General features: G+C 40.8%; 1 protein-coding gene across 2 annotated transcripts in view; it reads right to left on the bottom strand.

The window, feature by feature from the left end:
• Positions 1-266: 266 nt before the first annotated feature.
• Positions 267-23,005, bottom strand: part of DPYSL3 (dihydropyrimidinase like 3) — a 164,692-nt gene continuing 141,953 nt past the window's right edge. For both annotated transcript variants that reach the window (XM_075209652.1, XM_075209653.1), the window contains exons 7-14: positions 22,568-22,636; positions 16,653-16,773; positions 13,830-13,986; positions 12,140-12,281; positions 11,785-11,955; positions 10,602-10,781; positions 1,253-1,415; positions 267-764 (exon numbers count right to left, since the gene is read on the bottom strand). In XM_075209652.1, coding sequence (XP_075065753.1) covers positions 673-764; positions 1,253-1,415; positions 10,602-10,781; positions 11,785-11,955; positions 12,140-12,281; positions 13,830-13,986; positions 16,653-16,773; positions 22,568-22,636 — 1,095 coding nt within the window. In that variant the 3' untranslated portion in view covers positions 267-672. The remainder of the gene's footprint in view (positions 765-1,252; positions 1,416-10,601; positions 10,782-11,784; positions 11,956-12,139; positions 12,282-13,829; positions 13,987-16,652; positions 16,774-22,567; positions 22,637-23,005) is intronic.

Below are 23,005 nucleotides of genomic sequence, written 5' to 3'. Positions count from 1 at the left end.
TATCTGTTCGCGATTGCGCCCTTGTTGTATTTGGCCTATGTTAGAATGCCCCCGTCTGCCTATCCATGTGCAAGCAGGTGTGTACTGCAGAAACAGGCATATCTGCAAGGGCACAGTGTGTGCGCCCTGTCATCTGGGCACGCATAGAGTGATTTCATGCAAGCTACGTTATGTAAACTGGTATAGTACTCATTCTGCATCAGCCCCTGGATGTCTTCTTCCCTCTTAATCATATGACACTGAAAAGACAGACAGAAAACAGACGATTCTGTGGGACCTCCATTTTATTGCAATTCTTGTATAAAAACAGAAAAGCTTGTTGACAGAAGATCCAAAACATTTCACAACTAATGTATTTATCCACCAGGTATCTGTGTTCAATGCCTCATTTAAAAAAATCATAAAAACCACAGTAGAATGTAACCTTATCAGACACCCTCTTAAAACTGCAACCAACTGAACTGCATGCACTGGTTGAAAAGTAAGGCTATGTCATTATGGAGAAATAAAATAGCAACACTCTTAAAGCTAGGTAGCAAAAAGCATTTGTAAAACATAAGGCCTGAAGTTTAATAAATCCTTAGATTGAACTTGGTTTGAATTTTAATTTATTTGGGAACCTCTCTGAAATACCAATTGTACCATTTTGGTTTTCCCCACGCTTTTGGACGTTTAACTGAGAGATGTTATATTAGAGCGTCCACCGGGGGGCGCTACAATTCTCCTGCTGGCAGAACGAACACCGCTCTCATCTCCCTGGTTTCCTGTAATACAAATATCAGTGTATTATTAAGTGCTTGCAATCGAAGATCAGGAGTTTTCTATATAATTACAGTGCACTAACAACATCAGTAAGTCATAGACCAACACTCATGTTTTGTGGTGCTGTAGGAACTGTAACAACAATTGTAACAAAAACTAATACAATGCTTAAATAAACTTCAACTATATACCAAACTACTTCATTAAAAACTGAAGAGCAGGATGTGGCATAGGTTTCATCTTGTGGATGGGGGAATGTCTCTCTCAGACGCTCAGAGTATATGACATATCATATAACATATCATCACTCATGATTATGTCACATCATAAAACACAAATACTAATAAAAATGCTCACAAATATTAAAATTGCCTTGATATCCTTCAATGTTCAGAACAGACAATCATGGAGCAGGAGCTTTTCATTGCAAATTCCCTGTTCAAACTTATTTTATAAATGTTCTATAAAACAAAGCTTCTTATACACTTACCACCTAGACTGAACGCAGAGTGGTGCAAGTTTCGGACTGGAGCAGATTGCCTGGTTGGAGAACCCTTAGCAGAGCCTGCAGGAGTGCCAGCTTTAGGAGTTGATGACAAATCAAAGACAGGTCCATCGTACATACCCCGAGGTACGGCATGTAACTCTGCAATCTGTTTAGAGGAAAGACAATGAAAACATTTACATTTTTGATTTAGCACTATTATTATTATTTTTTATTTATAGGGCGCCACTAGCTATCCGTAGCGCCGTACATGGACAGACAGAAACACGATACAGGGCGAGACAGCACGGTACAGTTAACAAAAAGCACAGTAACTCCGAAGCTCAATGTACAGCTAGAGGAGAGGTGAGAGCCCCAAGTGGGGTTGACAGAGGGGTAGAAGGGCAGGAGGACCTCGTGGAAGAGACAAGGAGCTGAAGAGCAGAGTTAAGGTGGTGGAGAACAGAAGGAGAGGAGGCCCTGCTCGAAGGAGCGTACAATCTAAGGGGAGGGTAGGACGGACAGAGACGCAATGGTAGGAGGAGGGAATGGGGAGAACAGAGGCAGAGACGGAGAGGGAGGAAGAGGAGAATGAAAAGGAGGGAGGTAAGAGGGAGACAGGAGGGATGGCAGGAGTGGGAGGGGGGGTAGGGGGAGACTGGGAGGATGTCAATTAGGTGGGGGACTGGAGGGCTTTAAGGAGGAGGTGGGTTTTTAAGGCCCGTTTAAAGCTGGACAGGTTGGGGGAAGTTCTGATGGAGCGGGGGAGCTGGTTCCAGTGGAGGGGGGCAGCGCGAGAGAAGTCTTGGATGCGAGCATTATTATTATTTTTTATTATTATTATTATTAGTACTTGTTTTAGAAACAGGAACAATGAATATTCCTATGTGCTGGAAAACACAACAACGACTGTAGCTGTGTAAAGCAGTGCTCTGTAACATACAATAGTTACTACAGTTGCATATGACAGTAGGCTGTAACCAGGGGAGGTCTGGCAAATTTTTGCCCGGGGGCAAGGCTCGACTCAACAGTCTATTAGGAACATTTTAAAGTGAAAAAAAATGCAGGTGGCCCAGTGACCCAGCCCAAGATTAACCACTATGAAACCGGCCCAAGGGGGCACATGCCCCCTCTCCCCAGCCCAGCCTGCCCCTAACTGTAACATACAATAGTGACTTTAGCTGTGTAGAGCAGTGGGCTGTAACATACAATAGTGACTTTAGCTGTGTAGAGCAGTGGGCTGTAACATACAATAGTGACTGCAGGTGTGTATAGCAATGGGCTGTAACATACAATAGTGACTGCAGGTGTGTATAGCAATGGGCTGTAACATACAATAGTGACTGCAGGTGTGTATGGCAATGGGCTGTAACATACAATAGTGACTGCAGGTGTGTATGGCAGAGGGCTGTAACATACTGTAGGTGTGTATGGCAGTGGGCTGTAACATACAATAGTGACTGCAGGTGTGTATGGCAGAGGGCTGTAACATACTGTAGGTGTGTATGGCAGAAAGCTGTAACATACTGTAGGTGTGTATGGCAGTGGGCTGTAACATACTGTAGGTGTGTATGGCAGTGGGCTGTAACATACTGTAGGTGTGTATGGCAGAGGGCTGTAACATACTGTAGGTGTGTATGGCAGAGGGCTGTAACATACTGTAGGTGTGTATGGCAGAGGGCTGTAACATACTGTAGATGTGTATGGCAGAGGGCTGTAACATACTGTAGGTGTGTATGGCAGAGGGCTGTAACATACTGTAGGTGTGTATGGCAGAGGGCTGTAACATACTGTAGGTGTGTATGGCAGAGGGCTTTAACATACTGTAGGTGTGTATGGCAGAGGGCTGTAACATACTGTAGGTGTGTATGGCAGAGGGCTGTAACATATTGTAGGTGTGTATGGCAGAGGGCTGTAACATACTGTAGGTGTGTATGGCAGAGGGCTGTAACATACAACAGTAACTGTAGTTGTGAATGGCAATGGGCTGTAAAGCATCATCAATAAAAAGCAATTTAGAAAATAATTACAAGGTCTCAAAAGAAAATAATTATTTGCTTGTCATCCCATACAAAAAAATACACTTGTGTCTTTAAAACTTCAAATCAAGTATTGCAGAGGATTAAATAATCATGTTCAACATTTATTGAAGTGGATTATCTAACATGCAATACATTTTACTATAAGGAGGTTCAATAAATATATGATAAGAAATTGTTGTTTCCAGAAGTCCATCTAGACCAGAGGTGTAAAACTTGTGGGTAAAGGCCTCAAATAGTGTCCAATAGTTTTCTTGGGGTGTCCCCAATAACAAACTCAGTCCGTGGCTTACTGCTTTCCTCCATTCCCCTCCTCACATCATGACTCTGTTAGTGAGGACAGGGCTGCATGTGACACCCAATCACTCAACTGGGCAGGCCACCGCCTCCACCAAGATCAGCACATCCCTCTGCTACTCTGAACATTCTAATTATCTGATTGGCTAATAAAGGGTAAATAGACAAGCAGAAGATGGCGATTAAATACAATAATGTGCTCAGACCGTAATCAAACATAAAAATATGTTTTTTTTCTGGAGAAAATAGAATGAATGATATACTAGTGTATCAAAAATTAGGAATTTAACACAGCCATTAAAATGGAGTACATTAAACATTATAAAAAACTGTAGTGTTTCATAAAATGCTAATACTAGACAGATGTTGAGAATGTTCTATATTTAGTTTTGTTTTGCTGCCCCTACAATGATGTTACTGTCAGTTTTTCCTCCGGCCTACTAACATAGTGACTGTACTTAAGCAACAGGATATCTATTATATTGGGTCCCATGTCTCTCCCAGTAACACTGAATCCGTTCAGTCAGAGAGACTAATTGTATTCATGACCACTACAGTATGTGTTTGCTTTTACTCATTTGCAAATCAATTGAAAAAGTACAAAAATAGAAGAAACATGTTTACTCAATAGCATGCAAGATTTTAATCTGTGCTTGCCCAAGACCAGGTACCTGTGTTAGATTAGGGTTGGGTACACACTACAGAAAATTTCTCCAAATGCAACATCTGTACCGATTTTTACCAACAACAATGGTAAAAAAAAAAAAAAAAAAAGTCCCGATCCGCATGCCAATTCATACATACACACTATACACGTTTTACCTTCAGATCTGTTCTCTTCATGTTGTAACCATTGACTGAAAATATTGCGACTCTGCTCACTCTATGGATATCCTGATCATGAGTGCATACACACTGCAGAATTGGAACAACATTGTTCCATCGTTGAACAAAATTTTTAGTCCAGTTAAAAATCAAATGAAACGACATGATGTGCTATGGAGCGATAATCCTTCATGGTTGCCAAGTACACACATAATGCGATATCGGGCCAAATGGTCATTTATCATTTGATTGGCCCAATAAGCGGCTGAAAACACTGTAGTGTGTACCCAGCCTAAGACCAGGAAGTAGCATAAAGATGAATGCACTTTAATACATTAATTTATAAGCATTTCTCATACATGAACAATATTCTGCAGGAAAACCTGAAAAACAGACTTTCATAAACATTCATGGCCCTAAGCAGCAGGGGTATAAATAATTCACTATAGGTAGGATTATAGTAAGCCCTGCTACTTTATTTCTCTATTACAGAGACATAACTTATGAATGTAAAGAAATCAAGTAGTCCTGGATTTAATGTTAGCCAAGCAAATCTGTCCGGATATGAATTACAAATGCTGCATGACTGCACTGCAATTAGTTCACATATACATCTGCAGTTTTTACCATGGACCATGTACAATGCATGTGAACCATTTGTATTTTAGCCATACATGTAAAATTCATGCCAGGATTTATGTGCTTAAAGATGGCTCTGAATGGTCCAATGGGGTAATAGGGAAAACCCGAGTGGGACCCCTACCCTGGGGCCCGCTCTCTACAGTGAGAGAGCAGAGCTGACGGACAGCCCCCCTGCAGTGCTCAGGCACCACCGAGAGCTATGTCAACGAAGACCGCAGCAGGTCAGTGTGTGCGCAATGACGCAGACCTAGTAAGCAGAGCTAAGAAACTGATATACAGTAACTAGCATATAGGATACGAAGACCCAGCTAAGCGGGATTGGGGTGGTGTTTGCAGGAAAGCAACTTCAGCGGTGGTCTCTACATGCCGTAAGATATAAGTATTGCACCAAACACAATGTATTAACTGGAAGACAGACACAGGATATTTAAGTGGACATTTAACCAACACAAACACCTATAAATTATTAATTTTGCAAGGATATTACTGCCACCTACGGAAAGCACACCAGGGAGGGGAATGAGTATATAGCTAGTTAATACTTTGAGACTTACATAAACAGCTATGGGGGTTAGTCTTTAATTTTAGTCAAACTGGGTACACAGTACAGAAGATTTCTCCCGATGCGATATCATTAATGATTTTCCCCAACGACTGAAAATACCAATCAGCATGCCGATTCATGTGTACACACTTACACGATTTACCTGTCATAACCATAGGCTGAAAAGATTTTGGCTCAGTAAACTCTATGGAGATCTGCCTACACCGCTGGCCGCGAGTGCATACATACTGCAGAATTTGCCCAACATCGTTCCATCATTTATAGAGATTTTTAGTCTGGTTATAAAATCAAATGAAACAGAACGATGAAACATGATCATGGGAGTGTGCACACTAATGCAATATCGGACCGAACAGTCATTTATTGTGTGATTGGCACAATAATCGGGTGAAAATCCTGTAGTGTGTACCCAGCTTTACTCTGTAGCCCCAACACAGAAAAAATTCCCACCGATGTCATGTATGGTAATTTAAATAATAGTATACCACTTCTAAGGCATTGCATTGGTTCTGTAAAGGGAGGAAGATATATATTTCAATACCTATGAGGCACTTATTATGTAACGGAGAAATATTCTCAAAAACCAGGTGTCGTCATGAGAGCTTCAGAAAGGCAATTGTTTTATGGCAGGAAAAAGTAACAATGATTCATGATTACAGAATTACAGTGGACTATGGATGCATGGCAGAAACATGAAACTCTTTCCAACATCAAACCACAGTCTACAGTAACCAGAATATTTTGTGTGTGTTTGGCCATGTTCATATAGTGTGCGTGTGGCTATGTTCATATAGTGTGCGTGTGGCCATGTTCGTATAGTGTGCGTGTGGCCATGTTCGTATAGTGTGCATGTATGTTTGGCCATGTTCATACAGTGTGCGTGTGTGTTTGGCCGTGTTCATATAGTGTGCGTGTGGCCATGTTCATATAGTGTGCGTGTGGCCATGTTCATATAGTGTGCGTGTGGCCATGTTCCTATAGTGTGCGTGTGGCCATGTTCCTATAGTGTGCGTGTGGCCATGTTCATATAGTGTGCGTGTGGCCATGTTCATATAGTGTGCGTGTGGCCATGTTCATATAGTGTGCGTGTGGCCATGTTCATATAGTGTGCGTGTGGCCATGTTCATATAGTGTGCGTGTGGCCATGTTCATATAGTGTGCGTGTGGCCATGTTCATATAGTGTGCGTGTGGCCATGTTCATATAGTGTGCGTGTGGCCATGTTCATATAGTGTGCGTGTGGCCATGTTCATATAGTGTGCGTGTGGCCATGTTCATATAGTGTGCGTGTGTGTGTCCACAGTATTTTAATATAGTGTGCGTGTGTGTGCGTGGAGTATTTTAATACTGCGCACACACACGCATGCTATATTAAAATACTGCACGCACACACACACGCATGCTATATTTTAATAGAATATGTAATGGAGGATCTTAATATAGTGTGGGAGGTAGGCTATTTAATGGTGGAGTGTAGGTGGAAGATAATTATGTAAGGTGAGGTGAAGGAACCTTTAATTTAACGCTGGGGTGGTTTATGGCTATCAATTGAATATGGGGCTGATTTTGGGGAGGCGGGCAATTTAATAAATGTGAATATGAATTATTTATTGCCGGGGATGGTTGTGGTAAATGGCTATATTTATTAAACTTTAATGCTATTTAATTTAATGTTGGGGATGGTTGGAGGGAATTAGGTCTACTTATTAAATGTGAATATTATTATTGTGGGGACTGGAGGGAGGCCTAATTATAAAATATGAATGCTATTGTTTTAACACCGGGGCTGGTTAGAGTTTTCTAAATCTCATGTACCCATTTTTTTTCCCGAAATAGAGCATCCAATATTCCAGGATCCAGACAAGAAGGAACTGAGCTAAAGAAACCAGCTGCTACAAGTGGTGAAAGTGACCAAGACAGGTAGGAGAGAGCAGGACAGTCTGCCAACTGTCCTGAATCTGGTGAAGCAGTCCTGAATTTGGGTGACTGTCTCACTTAGTCAGGCTTTGGTCTGACTGCAAGGACAGTTGGGAGGTATGTCCGCTTCACAATGTACAGCTTGTGAGGCAGAGCTACGTGCACCTAACAGTAGTGCCTTTGTATTGGTCTAAAATGATAACCATGTAACATAATAGGGGCCCTGCTGTCTTAAATACCTTGGGCCTTAATCCACCTCTGGTTAGGGGAAGGGAACTGATAGCTGCTCCCAGTTCAGGGCCGCCGAGAGGGGGGGCGGGAGCGGTTACTAATTACCCGGGCATGTCAGGGGGCCCGGCCCGGGCCCTTGCGCTGCTGATTTTGTTTTTTTCAAAACTTTTTTTTTCATTCTTTTTTTGATGGGGGGGGGGGGGGGGGGGGGCCTCGGTCGTTGGTGGGGGGAGCAGGATAGTTTACAAAAAAAACAAACAAACATACTCACCTCATCACGGCGCCGGCATCCCTCCTATTTGCTGCTCTGTGTTCCATTAAGACTGTCTGAATGCCGGGTGTGATGTCATCATGTCATGCCCAGCATTCAGTCAGTCTGGAGCAATGGAGCACAGAGCAGCAGAGAAGACCAAGAAAGGAGAAAAGGTAAGTGAAGGGAGGAACATGAGGGGGGGGGGCAGCATGACAAAGGGGTTAAAAAATGAGGGGGTGCACAGAGGGTTTAGAAAACGGGGGGGGCGGGGGGCAGCATGACAGAGGGGTTAAAAAATAAGGGGGGGCACAGAGGGATTAAAAAACCGGGAGGCAGCATGACAGGGGTTAAAAAATGAGTGGGGGGCACATAGGGGTTAAAAAACGGGGGGGGGGAGCAGCATGACAGAGGGGTTAAAAGACGGGGGGGCAGCATGATAGAGGGGATAAAAAATGAGGGGGGCATAGAGGGGTTAAAAAGGGGCGGGCAGCATGACAGAGGGGTTAAAAAATGAGGGGGCACAAAGGGGTTAAAAAACGGGAAGGTGGCATGACAGAGGGGTTAAAAAATTAGTGGGGCACAGGGGTTAAAAAACGGGTCAGCATGGCACAGTGGGGTTAAAAAACAGGGGTCAGCATGGCACAGTGGGGTTAAAAAATGGTGGGCAGCATGGCACAGTGGGGTTAAAAAGGGGGGGAGGCATGGCACAGTGGAACTGAAAAAGGGGGAGGAGCAGCATAGTATAGTGTGATGAAGGAGAGCCAGATGAAGGGGGCAAAAGCAGCATGGAGGGCGCAGTGTGATCATAAGGCATGGCGATGATGAAGGGGCACATTATTGTAATATTGGAGCTGGAGGAAGGCCTAATTATTAATCGTGGATGGTATTGATTTAACGCCAGGGTTGTTTGGAATTATCTAAATGTAGCTATTTTTTTCAAATAGGGCCCCCAGCATTCCAGGATCCAGACAAGCCGCAACTAAAGAAACATGCAGCCACAGGTGGTGAAAGTGAGAAGAACAGGTAGGAGAGAGCAGGACAGTATGTGAAATGTTGTGATTCTAGTAAGGACAATGTTAATTTTTGTTGAGTGTTGTGCCCAATGTAAGGTGGAGGCCAAGACTGAACTCTTTGTGTACACACTGCATTTTTTCTATACTACACTTTGGTGCTAGATGTCCTGAAAGTCAGGAGTGCTTGGACATATGTGACGCTTGGGCGAATTGAGAGCCTAGTGATTTTGATGTGTTAGCCACGCCCCAATGGCACATTTGCCACGCCCCCAAATGCATGATCACACCCTTTTTTTTTTTTACCATACTCAACTATGAGGGGGGCCCCATGAATTTGTTGTACCGGGGCCCTGAATTCCTCTTGGCAGCCCTGCTCCCAGTTCCCGGACAGGACACAGACTGCAGAGCAAGCCGAGGAGCTCTAAGTATCACAAGATTTGGTAATCTCGTGAGAGAAAGAGCTTCCCTGCTCGCTCTACAGGAAGTTCCCACCCTTATGGATGTCAGCAGCACCAGAAGCATAGATAAGTACAGTGGGATGGGAGTGTCATAATGTGCCTAGGGAAATGGTGTGATGTGGCTGGGAGGGCGTCATAAATGTAATGTTTTATTATAATGTATGTATCAATGCCTCATGTTGGCCACACCCACAACACAATGTGGCCACGCCCCTTTTCGGCGCACAGTTTCTTTCCTGCTGGAACGGAGGTGGGCCTGTGTACTTTAAATGCCAGGACTGATTTTTTAGTCCCAGTCCAGCCCTGATTAAATCAAAGTCCCATTAGAGAAATCTATAAATGATCCACAAGACCAGCAAATTCCAATATCTGTGTCACTGTTAATTTTATTGATAGGTATCAGCTCCAAGAGCAGTTTTACATGTTTATTCTGGTTTTCTGTAATAGATGAGGAGTTGATTGGCCAAATACAAGAACAGCAGCTGTATTTGTATATATTAAGTGATACGGTTCTATACAATGTTATCATGCATTCCTTTTAATTAGGTTATATACAATCCATTATAATGTATCAATCTTGGCTAGATTAGATTAGAGTTAGATTTTTATTTTCCATACAAGGCTGATATATGTCTTATTTATTTTGACCATAATTTTTTACAGATTAGCATTGATCAATATGTATACATACATCTACTTAGAATAGTGTTGTTGCAGTGTGATCTAAGATATTTTTACCTATGGTAGCAAAAGGGAACATTGTTTCATATAGTTTAGAAATAAAATACATTTCAAAACCTTTACATAAACACGTGTTATAAAATATATACACACACATATATATATATATATATATATATATATATATATATATATATATATATATATAATTATTTTTTTTCCGTTACAAGCAATCTGTTTTGGAGATCTAGTTTTGCTTTACAATTATATTTTATAAAGTATCCCTAACTCTACAGTAGTTTAAGACATAAAAAAGGTTTTGCCTTTACTTTTATACCAGCCACAAAACTACTTGGTGAACTGCTAATATTATTGTCCCCATTGTATTTTATAGTCTTTCACCCATGTTTTCCTGCTTTCTAATAGGAGCCTCACCTTAGTCCTGGCTTTGATTCGCTTGTACACGTAGTCAGGGAAAGGAGTACACTGGATAAAGCGTCCTGTTCCCTGGGTCACATGAAGGGTACCATCCTCCATCATGATTTTGCCTTGGCAGATGACCACAAGTGGCGCTCCCTGTAGCTCCATGCCTTCAAAGATGTTGTACTCTGCAGCCTAGAACACACAGCACCGCGTCTTATGTCAGAGCTGCACACAATGAGGTGTCCAATCATTTCTAAGGACACAAAACCCACTTGTCCTACATTTTGCTGCAATGAGTCAAAGTTGTTGAACCAGCGACTAAGTGCATTATTATAAGGATATTTTGATCAGTTAAGCAACAGGTTTGACTATTACAATACATCCAGGTGACCCTGACATTTTAGAGATGGTTAACAGCTTCAGAACACCCATATAATGAACATAATCCACTGTGCACCTACATGGGGTTACTACAATCATTTCCATCACTTATACTGTTTTGAATACCTTGCGTGAACTTCAGATTAATACTTTTGCAAACAACCTACATAATCTACTTGTTGCTGTCACCACCTTGGGTTCATTTATTGAGCCATCAGGTTCACCATAAGATAGCAGAAGCAAAATATCAGTACTCAGCAACAACAAATTAGCATACCTAAACATCAGATAGTCATAAAACAAAGTGAATTTCGGTAAGAACATTGAGGATAAGACTTCTTAAAATATTCAGATTTAAACAAAAGATATTCTACTTCTATATACATTTTAGAAATGTCCAGGATCTCTAAGTTGTTGTTTATTTATTTTCTATAACTATTTTTATCGCATCTACTGGTTTGATCTGAAAACTAGAAACGGAGAAAAAAAAAAAAAAAGACTAAAAACACAAGATTTTGGATTTCTATCTTCTGCTCATTATATCATACAACAATATTATACAATAATGAGGTGTTGGCTTATTCACGTCTATTATCTGGCTCAGTAATTGTTGGCTTCTTGACTGCTGGACAAATTCAAGGCATATTGTCATCCGATTAGATCATTGGTGCCTAGCTTTCATACGGGCCAATACATTAATGATGCTCTAAATTATCACTGCTTTCGCTCATATACATTGCTCTACGTTATAGAAAACTACACTTCTATTAAAATCTTTGAGAACATGACCGTCACTGCGCCCCATGCAACTTACAGAATGATGACTTTTAGCAGAAACAATTTTCACTGCATCGGGATCCCAGATGACCAGGTCACTGTCTGACCCCACTGCTATTCTCCCTTTCCTGGGGTAGAGGTTGAAGATTTTGGCAGCGTTGGTACTGGTTACAGCAACAAACTGGTTTTCGTCCATTTTGCCGGTAGCCTAAATAAAAGCAAGATATCACTTTTTTCCCCATTTTGTTGAAGCACACTCCATCTCCCATTTATACATGCACAACATGATGGTCCAATAATATACCAGGCATTTGGAGAAAAGAGAAAGTGTGATGAGGTGGTGGGGTAGGATACAGGGATACTGTGCGCTATGTGCATTCTTCGTTTCTTACCACTGCTTTGTCCCAGATGACGGACATTCTTTCTTCAATTCCATTTGTTCCCTCCGGAATTAGGGTGAAGTTATCCTTTCCAATCGCCTTCTGTGCAGTGCTGAATGTAGTGTGGGCACTGCCAGACACTTGAAGATCACCACTGTAAAGACAGCACACATCTATAAAACCTGAAGAATTATCAGTTATTAACAAACACTATATAGATAACACGGTCAATTTTTACTTTTAACTGAACGTGTTCGCCAGTTGCTGTACGATGACTGTTACATATGGCATTGCTAATATACAATGTTTTCCATAGCTAACAAAAGGGGAGGTATGACGTAACATTGTTGTGTATTGAAAAGGCAAATCAGTGACTTGTTACAGTGACATGGAGAGGTTGTAAAGATCAGCTACTAAGATGCCAAAGAAAAGGCCTGTCAAACAATATATATGGGCAGGGGCAGGCTGGGCTGGAGGGCATATGCCCCCCGGGCTGCTCCCATAGCTGACTACCTTGGGCTGGGTCACCTGCATTTTTTTCCAATTAAAATGTTCCTAATAGCCTGTACATGGGATATGTATTTTTGCAACAAATAGATTGCAATGTTAAATAATATTTAATATGGACCTGTTGCTCATACAGTCATCTTGTGGGCTGAATCAACATTCATGAGTGTGCAGTTGATTAATTCAGGTCTTGGTGAAGAAGACAAGACCTCTTTTGGGAGCAATCCAATACTCATGAGACTACACCCTGTTGATTCACTAGGAGGCCATGTGATCACGGTGTGTAAAGTGAGCTGTGATTTTATAACACTTAGCACAAGATTTTGACTGTGGAATGCAGGTTCCTGCTAATTTACTACAGTCTGCTTACTACAACGTTACATTGCTAGTTATGTTGGCAACAATAAATACATACAACCACTAGGTGGCAGTAGAGAGTAACAATAACATGTTTGCATTCACAACATTTCTGCAGCACAGAGCAATTCCTGCAGCTGTGTAGTATTCCCAACAAATGCTAAAACCATATCAAATGTCTACAGTCAAACAGTACATCATAGGCTATTCTCAGAGGAACTGTGTGACAGTCTGTTTTTTTTTTTATTGCAAATGGGATTGTGCAATGTAGTTTTTGTTTGCACCAGAGACCAAAGTAATTACATTTAACCCACTAACCACATTAACTTTAAAACAATATAATATGTAATATATATATATATATATATATATATATATATATATATATATATATATATATATATATATATATATATATATATACACACACACATACATATACATATACACACACACACACACACTTTGTTTCAAAAAGGTCTCTTATTTCCAAGAACAGATTTAGAAAGTTTGTTCCTAGTAAGATAGAGCCAATTTACCAACACTGCACTTAGGTGTACAATTTGCACTGAACCAAAACAACCACTCACCACGGCCCGATTAATGGTTCCGGCCCGATTAATGGTTCCGGCCTTCCAACAACCCCCCAGCCATGGCATCACATCCCCCCTCCCAACCATTTTATCACTCCCCAAGTCAAATTATCACCTTCCCTATTTAATTAAGCCAGAAAGTATTTGGTCCTTATACACTGCTAAATGTGAAGATTTGGCAGAGTGTAAGGGGCAGACATGCACTGCAAACACCTGTTTATGGTACTAGCAATATCTTCTCTTACCTTGCCAAAAGGGCATTGATGTAGTCAGGGGTAGTGGGATCAGGGCTCAGAGGTGGTGATGTCACAAAGGCAGCAGCTTTAGCCCAGTTCTTGCTCCAGTAGTGTGTTCCCTCTGTGCCCAAACTAGCTGTGATTGGTTCACCAAAAACAACATTACCTGAAAAGTGAAAAATTGATATGTCAAATGTTCAATTATTGTAATGGATAGGTTAGTACAGCAAAAGCAAAAACGTCTTTAGAGTTTACTAAAAAATTGCGTGTCCATTGGGAAACACACCATACCACCATCAACTTAATACATATTGTGTGTGTGGACAGAAAGCGTGAGTGCAAGGTCTGGAGTAGCCAGTTGATAAATTGCATGTAACACTTGAGTTTATGGTGTACATTGTTCATACCATGATCTTACTGTAATATCGTTATATGTTGTGGAGATTAACTCGGCAAACTTTGGTCACGGTCAATTATGACACAGTCATAATTGTCACCTAGTATGGCAATAAAGGTCTGGTTCAGCCATTCAACTGTAAAAATATGCATCCCAATCTTAAAATCTGGATTTGGTGCATCCTTAAGGAGAACCACCCAAAATTAAAAATGTAGTCTTAGGTGGAGTTCAATGAGTTAACATTAAAAATAAATTGCACTTACTGTGTGTGCGCCATTCAAAGTATCTGCCGAGTTTGCCCGATGTCTGTAATAGTGTCACATTGAGAAGTAAGAGATAGTAGTGCCACTTAATACTGTTACAGCCATCAGGAACTACGGCAGAACTGGCAGATCAACCACAGAACACAAGTTGTTTTTTTTTTTTTTTTATATTAACACACTGAAACTCAGCCCAAACTACATGTTTAGTTTTGGATATAATTATCCTTTAATAAAAACCTTAGGTGTGGTTTAAACACTTATCATGTTGGTGCCCATGACCACGTCAGCAAGCATGCTAAGCAAAAGTCAATCTAAAATATTTCAAGTTTAGTGGTGAAACGGAAGGAGAGACAGTCATACCACAAGGATAAATACACAGAAAATGTCATTAAAATCATATGAGAAAAATATTTTAAGTCACAAATAGTCAAAGAGATAAAACAGCCAATGATAAGCTTAATAGGGGCATCTTTGTCATCCAGGCACTTATAGCTATGGACTTAACATACTCAATTATAAATCTCTCTGGCCCTGTTGTAGGGAATAACTATAGTTGTTGTCACTGAAATATAGACAAAAATACAGTTTAAAAACAATGCAACAGGCTGGTTCCCATAGTAATCACATACTGGAACTTTCAGATCAACTAAACAGACTTCTCATTCAGGGTCTTACCCTGTGATTCTTGGACATTACGTCATCAAGTGGTTACAAAGTCATGTGCCACGCTGTATGACTGGAGCTAGAGAGTAACACCGCAGGAGTTGCACCTGACTACTAGAACTACTATGCAAAATATATTTCAGTTCAGAGAGTATAATGGGTTGACATTTGGCTATTATGAGAGGATAAACTCTCAATGTACAATCTTATAGCTCACATCACTAGTTTTGGCATTTGAAATAATAATTTAAGGGATACACAATTGAAATCTTGTAATCTGTGCATTCTAAAATGAGCAGAATTAGTGGAAATAAGATTATTTACATATTTTACCACACAAAATGCAATCATGATGTGGTTATTATAGACTCAAACCTTTATCTAGCCATGGTGGACAACAGAAAATGCACCCAATATATTGGCAGCCTAAGATAAGAGAGCTGCTTATAACATTCACAAATAAAGCTGTAAATGTTGCCGCACAATGGTAGCATTGTATTTGTTCAACAAACTACTAATAGTTGCTATGTGGCTGGCTGCAAGCTACTGGTTTCTGTTATCAGCCATTCCAGTCAGTGCATTTCATTAGGCTTAACTAGAGGAAGACTGATGCGCAGGAAGAAATGTTTTCCCATGGCCACAAAGTACAAGGTAATTCCTGGAACTTTTTTATTTTTAATTTATTAAAGATTTGTAGTCATTTTAAAACAAAACAAACATAATAAGCAACACAAAAAAGGAACAAACATACAACAAAGAAAAACAATTCAATTCCCATCTAACTATCCTGAGGTACATTAATGTATTTTCAAACATTGCCTAACATTGAATTTGTTATTGTTTAGAACGAACTGATTAGATTTAACAATTACTATCATCCTGGAACTTTAATATATAGACTTGTGATTGTTGACTGTAACTCTGCTACATAAGACAACTGGTATCTTGGCTTTAGTGGCCAAAAGCTACCCATGCAGCAAACGGATTTTATTAGTATACTATATTCTTACATGGTTGGTTTTTTTTTGGTTTTTTTTAAACATACTGGCGATAATTCAGAAAATGACAATGTGAACAGGAATAAATAAAATTCTTACTTCACTTCATGCTAAAAAACAGATGTGCATAAAACAGAGATGCTTTATGAGATCCATATCTCAATATTTGCTGATCCTTGGCTAAGATTAGTACAATGTTTCAGCTGCTTTTTTTATTACCTTTTTATTACCTTTTAGAAATAGATTTTCTTAGCTCATGGTGTGTTTATGTTACCTAGAAGATTACATTAATGAGACTGCGTATACACAGTCTTCTGTGTCTCTGTTCTCTTCCTTCACTAGGAAAAACTGTGAGGGCACTGGTGAAAGTAGTAGTTTTTGTCTCATTGACCTATAAATTTGTACCAATACAAATTTCTTACTGGAACTACATTACTGATCATCCTCTCTTACATGAGTTTATTAGATTGTGCAGTATTATTGTAAGTATTAGTCTAGAGAATAGAGTCACCTTTTTTCCTGGCTTGGGAGATGAGATCTACAGAGCTTTTGCTCATCACTTTGGTCACATATAGTGGGCAGTTTGTTTGGCTTGCAATGGTTATGGCACGAAAGACAGCTTCTGCTTCCAGCTGAAAGAACAAAGACACAGGACCCTGAAGAACACTACACAGAAAGATTCAGCATAATCCACAAAGCACAACAACATAAAATGACATTGATTCAAAAGCTGTAGACAGACACCATTTTGTTACGAAAAGGCAACAAATGGAACCTTTACACGGCATGTACTAACAGCATAGCATGTAGAAATATATTCATTTGGGTCAAGTACATTATATTGTGTCACAATTTTTTATTGGGGAGCCAATAATCAGGTTTTCTTCCATAGGCCAATTACAGAACTTACACAAATGTAAAGCAATTAATTATTCTGAAACTGGAATTACTTAATTTCTGTTTGACTCATTGGGCTAGATTTACTAAACTGTGGGTTTTGAAAAGTAGATGTTGCCTATAGCAACCAGATTCTAGCTTTCATTTATTTAGTGCATTCTACAAAAACGACAGCTAGAATCTGATTGGTTGCTGTAGGCAACATTTCCACTTTTTTAAACCAGCAGTTTAGTAAATATACTCCTTTGTGCGCTTTAGGCTAAACAGGGTTATGCATAGTTCCACTATGGCAATATGACATCATATGTAACAGCCCATCTGGCATTGTTATTCACACCACCCTGTGACAGACTGTGTGCCCTGCACTAGGACCAGGAGGAGACACACTAGGAACAGCTGGTAAGAACTGATCAAAACCTGTGTGAAGGGAGAGTGACAGACAAGGAACCGGGACAGAGGGTAGGAAGTCCTGGGATCCCCTGGTACTGTGGGGAGTGGGTCCGTGGCATGCTGCCACAAGAGCCTAAGTACATAATGAACAGGGCTGTCTTTACGACTGGGCACAATGGGCAGGTGCCTGGGGGCCCAGCGGACAAGGGGGCCCGAGGCAGGACTCCGTAAAAGGTAAGTTGTTTTTTTGGGGTTTTTTTTGTTTTTTTACGGTCACCTGACCGTTCAGTTCAGGTCAGGTCGCGATCCGGCTTCCTCCCTGGTCCCCTCTTCCGTGCTGCACACCCAGTGAATGTCGGGCGTGATGACGTCATCACGCCCGACATTCACTGCGAGCACAGCACGGAGAGGAGCGCAGAACAGCAACAGCGATGAAGAAGAGAAGGGGATCGGACTCGGAGAACTAGACGATTGAAAGGTAAGTTAAGGGGGATTTGATTCTTTAGCTGAAGGGTCGTTGAGTCAAAAATATAAAAAATATATATATATATATATATATATATATATATATATATATATATATATATATATATATAATATTTATTTTTTTTGCCTGGGGGCCCATAGTGTTGTTCAGATGGCCCTGATAATTAAAGCAGAATATGAGTGAAATGGAACAGATATCTGAGGGAGAAATTACCTCAGAATATGTCTATATAATTAGAGGCGGGCTCAGTTAGGGGGAATGTACCGCATTATCACATAATATAACGGCATGACTGAAAACACAGCATCTGAGTGAGTGAACCCAGAGACATCCAGGCGGTAGCAGAGAAGCAGTATACATTGAAGGGACTGCGAGAACACTAGCAGGTGTCAGAGCGCAAACATGTGACAAAAGAATATTTGAGAAACCAATAAAAATCACTATTTAATTAATTTTTAAGAATATATCAAGACTGACTACCAGGCTGATGGTCAGGTTTGAAACTTTTCACCATAGATTTATATTACTGAACTTAAATGAAAAGATACTAGAGTGCATCTAAATTATATTTACATTTAATATGGAGGAGCTTCTAATATTTCTTCACTAATAGATTTATATTGCTTTACCAATGAGAAGCTTACACTGGACGGAGTCAGTAATTATGTGTACCACCAGTTCTTGTGCAGAGCTACTAGAAATGCAGAGTGGTCAGGGAAAGTTGAACAGAAAATCGCCCAGGCTGATGTGCTACAAGAGAGCAAGGAGTGTGTGAGACAACTCACACTTTTTTCTCTAGCGTCTGAACCCGGCATGTGTAGAAAGTTTAAGCTCCTAAATGGTTTTATTCCAATTAAAATATCATTGCTATTAATAGTACAAATCTGTTGAAGTTAAATACAGAGACAGATTTATATTTAGACTCAACAATCTCATCTGTATAAGTCTCTTGGGACAGGGCTGTCTTTTGGCAACAGGCTGTCTTCAACCTATCTGTAACACAGCCTGGGTCACACAGAAGTAGGCAGCAGCTTACCCGGTAGTTTATTCACACATGGTGTGAAATGGATACGCTCTGACAAACATAATTTAAAACAAATGTATTTGACATGCATGCAGTTATTAATGGCAGGTTTACTCCTGTTTTTGAGACCACTGAAGGTCGCCTAGGCTTCGCCAATGCGTTCACTGATGGTACACACAAGTGAATGGAGCAGGCGGCTTTTAGAAAACATCAACAACGCCACAACATTCCTGAACGCGAGTAACATCACAAGCGGGTTGGTGGTCATTGGAAATAAAACCTGTTTTCGTGCATTTTACAAGCAGTAAATATGCTAGTACATCACAAGAAACTGACACCAGTGGGCAGGAGCCCTAAAGGTTTCTGCAGGTACCCCCTTGCACTACTAGGAATGAACTGACCAGCTATGGGTCCCATACTACTGCCATCACTGATAAGAGATCAGACTCTGGAATGCAGGGCTCGCCAGTAAATCAGTTAAAAGTGCTTACAGTAGGTTTAAATATATGTAGTGGAGTTCAAAAAGATACCATTAATATAAGATCTGCTGTATGGACTTAGTTGTTTAGCGATTGAGGAAATAAGCTTCCATCCTCTTGTTTTTGCCAAATATAACGTAAGGGCCCAGTTTGCCTAGATTATCCTCTTCTAAATTTTGTCCACTGATAACATGGCCAGCCAGAGCCCGACTCCACCAACGTCTTACCAACTCCACTAGAATAATCTATTTTCCCTCCTGGTCGGACCACAGCACCGACTTCATCCTAAACACAATCACTGATAAAAAAAAAACACCATAACCCTTGAACATACTTACCTACTTTCTTCAGCTCCCTTCCGGGTGCCAGCCAGTTGAGGGGGGCGTGAGGGGGCGTGGCCGCGCAAAATCGCGGAATTTCGGACCCGCCTCCTGTGACGTCATGACTCAAATTACGTCATTTGACAGCGGGGGCGGGGCTAAACGTCGCGATTCATCGGGAATCGCGGCGTTTGGGATCCAATTCTGCCCACTTCACTAGGAAGTGGGCACTTCCTAGTGAAGTGGGCAGAATTCGGGAGATTGCCACACTCGCCCGGGAGACTCTCGCAAAATGCGGGAGTCTCCCGGACATTCCGGGAGAGTTGGCAAGTATGCCCTTGAAAGGTGTGTCTAATCAGGTCTAACATATATAAGGGTTATGGGCAGCACGGTGGCTAAGTGGTTAGCACTTCTGCCTCACAGCACTGGGGTTATGAGTTCAATTCCCGACCATGGCCTTATCTGTGTGGAGTTTCTATGTTCTCCCCGTGTTTGCGTGGGTTTCCTCCGGGTGCTCCGGTTTCCTCCCACACTCCAAAAACATACTGGTAGGTTAATTGTCTGATATTAAATTGCCCTTAGTCTCTATCGGTCTGTGTGTGGTGTGTGTTAGGGGATTTAGATTGCAAGCTCCAATGGGGCAGGGACTGATGTGAGTTCTCTGTACAGCGCTGCGGAATTAGTGGCGCTATATAAATAAATGGTAATGATTGTAAAGGGTGCCTTCACTGCATTTGTACAGCAAATATTCTGCATTGAATATCCTATTTAAAATGAAACCAATTTGTGTAAATCCAACTTCAAAGCATGTTGAGCAGTAAAAGAATGGACTTCAATTAGTTCAGCAGGTGTGTTTTTTTAATGTGACCATGACCAGTATTCTTCCACATGAAGTACAGCTGGCATGCAGATGGCCCATCCCTACGTAAATATCATCATTTATGAATTTGTGCCTCCTTCACATTATGTCTCCCGCATTGTGAGCTTTTATGGCTTGAGCCTGCGAGGATGGTGCTAGATGCTGTACGTCTCTCACTCATTACATCACACCTTGTAAAGACCTCACGCTTAGGATATATCATGTCTGGCAATTGCAACTCCAAATGGTTAGGAGAAAACACACTTCCTGTCAATTGAATACCGTGGGCGTACTGCTGCATTGCTCTGTGTACACATCTTTTCCTCATTACATGTAACTTCCTCTCCTATTACTAAAATAAACATTACACTATAGAATTGGCTCTCACTCAAACATTATCATAGACTTGAAAATATTCTCAATTTTATTATCAGTGTTACTTTTATCTTCTTTAATGCGTATACTTGAGTATTAACCATTGTTTTTTTTACCTGTTTATGTGCTGAATGCCCTTTGTCCTCCTTATATACATTTTACCCATTTGTATACATTTTTGCTTCCTATTTACTTTATCCTTAGTAGAAAGCTGACTTTAATGTACAGAATGGGTTGTGTTGTTTAAACGGCTTTCAATTACTTGCTGGTCTTCCAACATTAACAATTTCCTTCTGCATGCTTAGTAATCAGCACCGGCGATAAACAAAATAGGACACTCAGAAATAGAATGAAGTTGCTTAGGTTACATAATGGCAGACATGGGGCTCTATTTATCAACAGGAGATAATCCCCATCTCCGGTGAAAATGTAAAATGTGTGTCCCCCCTGGAAATTCTCTATCAAAGGGTCCCCAGTGGCAAAAAGATTTGCTCGATCTCACAAGCAAAATCTTTCTCATGCACAATACGTGTAAGCAAATTAAACAAGGACTGACATAATCCTTCGTTGTAGCAGAAAATATTCAATGAAGAATTGCTTTATTATTTAAATAAAGCATTTTTTTTCAAATGGGAATAGCCCAGGTCACGCATGTGTATATTCCCTGTAACTGGGCAGATGAAGCTACTGACTAATATTGCCATGGCAGCTGAGCATCATGGTGGAACTACTGCCACCGCAGGTGGTGAAGCTGTTACAGGGGCCCAGCAATGCAGGCCCATCTTCCCGAAAGCCCCCTCTGCCACGAGAAGAGCAGAGCGAGGACGTCTTGTGAGCATGTGCCTCTCCTGTCTAGAAAGTAGAGGTTTACCCCCACCGTCAGGCTCTACCCCCTACTTATGCTATGGGGCCTGGCAATGCCACGTTCCGACCTGGATTAGCAATGTTCGACAGTAACTCACTCCAAACCGAATCCGCCGCACAGATTGTGATGTCCACGTGGTTCTACTTCTCTGACAACCATCACAGAGTCTATTGAATGTCATTCTTAAAATAGCGTTTGGCCGACAACAATGTAGTTCTAAATATATGCATTTGTATTAATTTACACACATAGACAGTTCTAAAGTAGGCGAATATCTTCAGGTCTTCTTTTTATTATCATTATTTAGAGGTTTTTTTTTTTTTTTTTTTAAATATATATTTCTGTCAGTCACGTCTGCTCCTGGGTTGCACAGCATTAGCCACACTTTTAGTTCTTTCCTCTTTCCCCCCTAATCATCCAACTTCCTAGCTACAACTTCCCTTCCCTGTGTGTTGACAATGGAACAGATAAGCAGAAAAGTTGGTCTCTGCATGAAGAAATGTGAGTGTCAAAGAGAAATGGAAATTCCAGTTTTCGGCTTTGACATTCAGAGGGTCAATAGATCTGCTGCCTAAATTGCCATGTCCAGTGAGTAATATTTGGAAAAACAATAATATAGTTGGGTTGGCATAATGTAAGTCTTAGGAGCACGAAAGTTAGAAAAGCAACAATTTAAATATAAGTAGAACGTAAACATTCCAACGGTTCTATTTTATTCCATAGATCTTACCTCCTCTGGTCGGCTCAAAACATGACCTTCCGGTCCTGTAATCCCCATTTCTAACATTCTGTGTTGCTCCTAGAAAAACAAATTGAAACAGGTTTTTCGCTATAAATTTTTTTTTTTTATGGCGATATGTAATCAAGTATAAAATTAATACAAGTTTACACTTTGGACTGGAATCATTGCAACATTCCAGATAGGAAAACTGGAACATTTTAAGCCACGCCCCATCCATGGTAACCACATACAATGAGAAGTGGTCCCAAATCTGAGTAATCCACAAAATAACGGTACTGCTGAATCTATCACTAAGCTGAGCTAGGCCTAGGTTACACTGTTTACAATGCTCCAAACAAATGGATTGCTTTTTCTTGCCTAGTTAATAAGCATCAGCCACTCATTTATTCAGGACAGTGGGTCTTTGTGGGAGCACACACAGGTCAA

This window comes from Mixophyes fleayi, chromosome 4, assembly GCF_038048845.1.
Source record: "Mixophyes fleayi isolate aMixFle1 chromosome 4, aMixFle1.hap1, whole genome shotgun sequence".
NCBI classification, from domain to species: domain Eukaryota; kingdom Metazoa; phylum Chordata; class Amphibia; order Anura; family Limnodynastidae; genus Mixophyes; species Mixophyes fleayi.
This window is presented reverse-complemented; position numbering and strand designations above follow the sequence as displayed.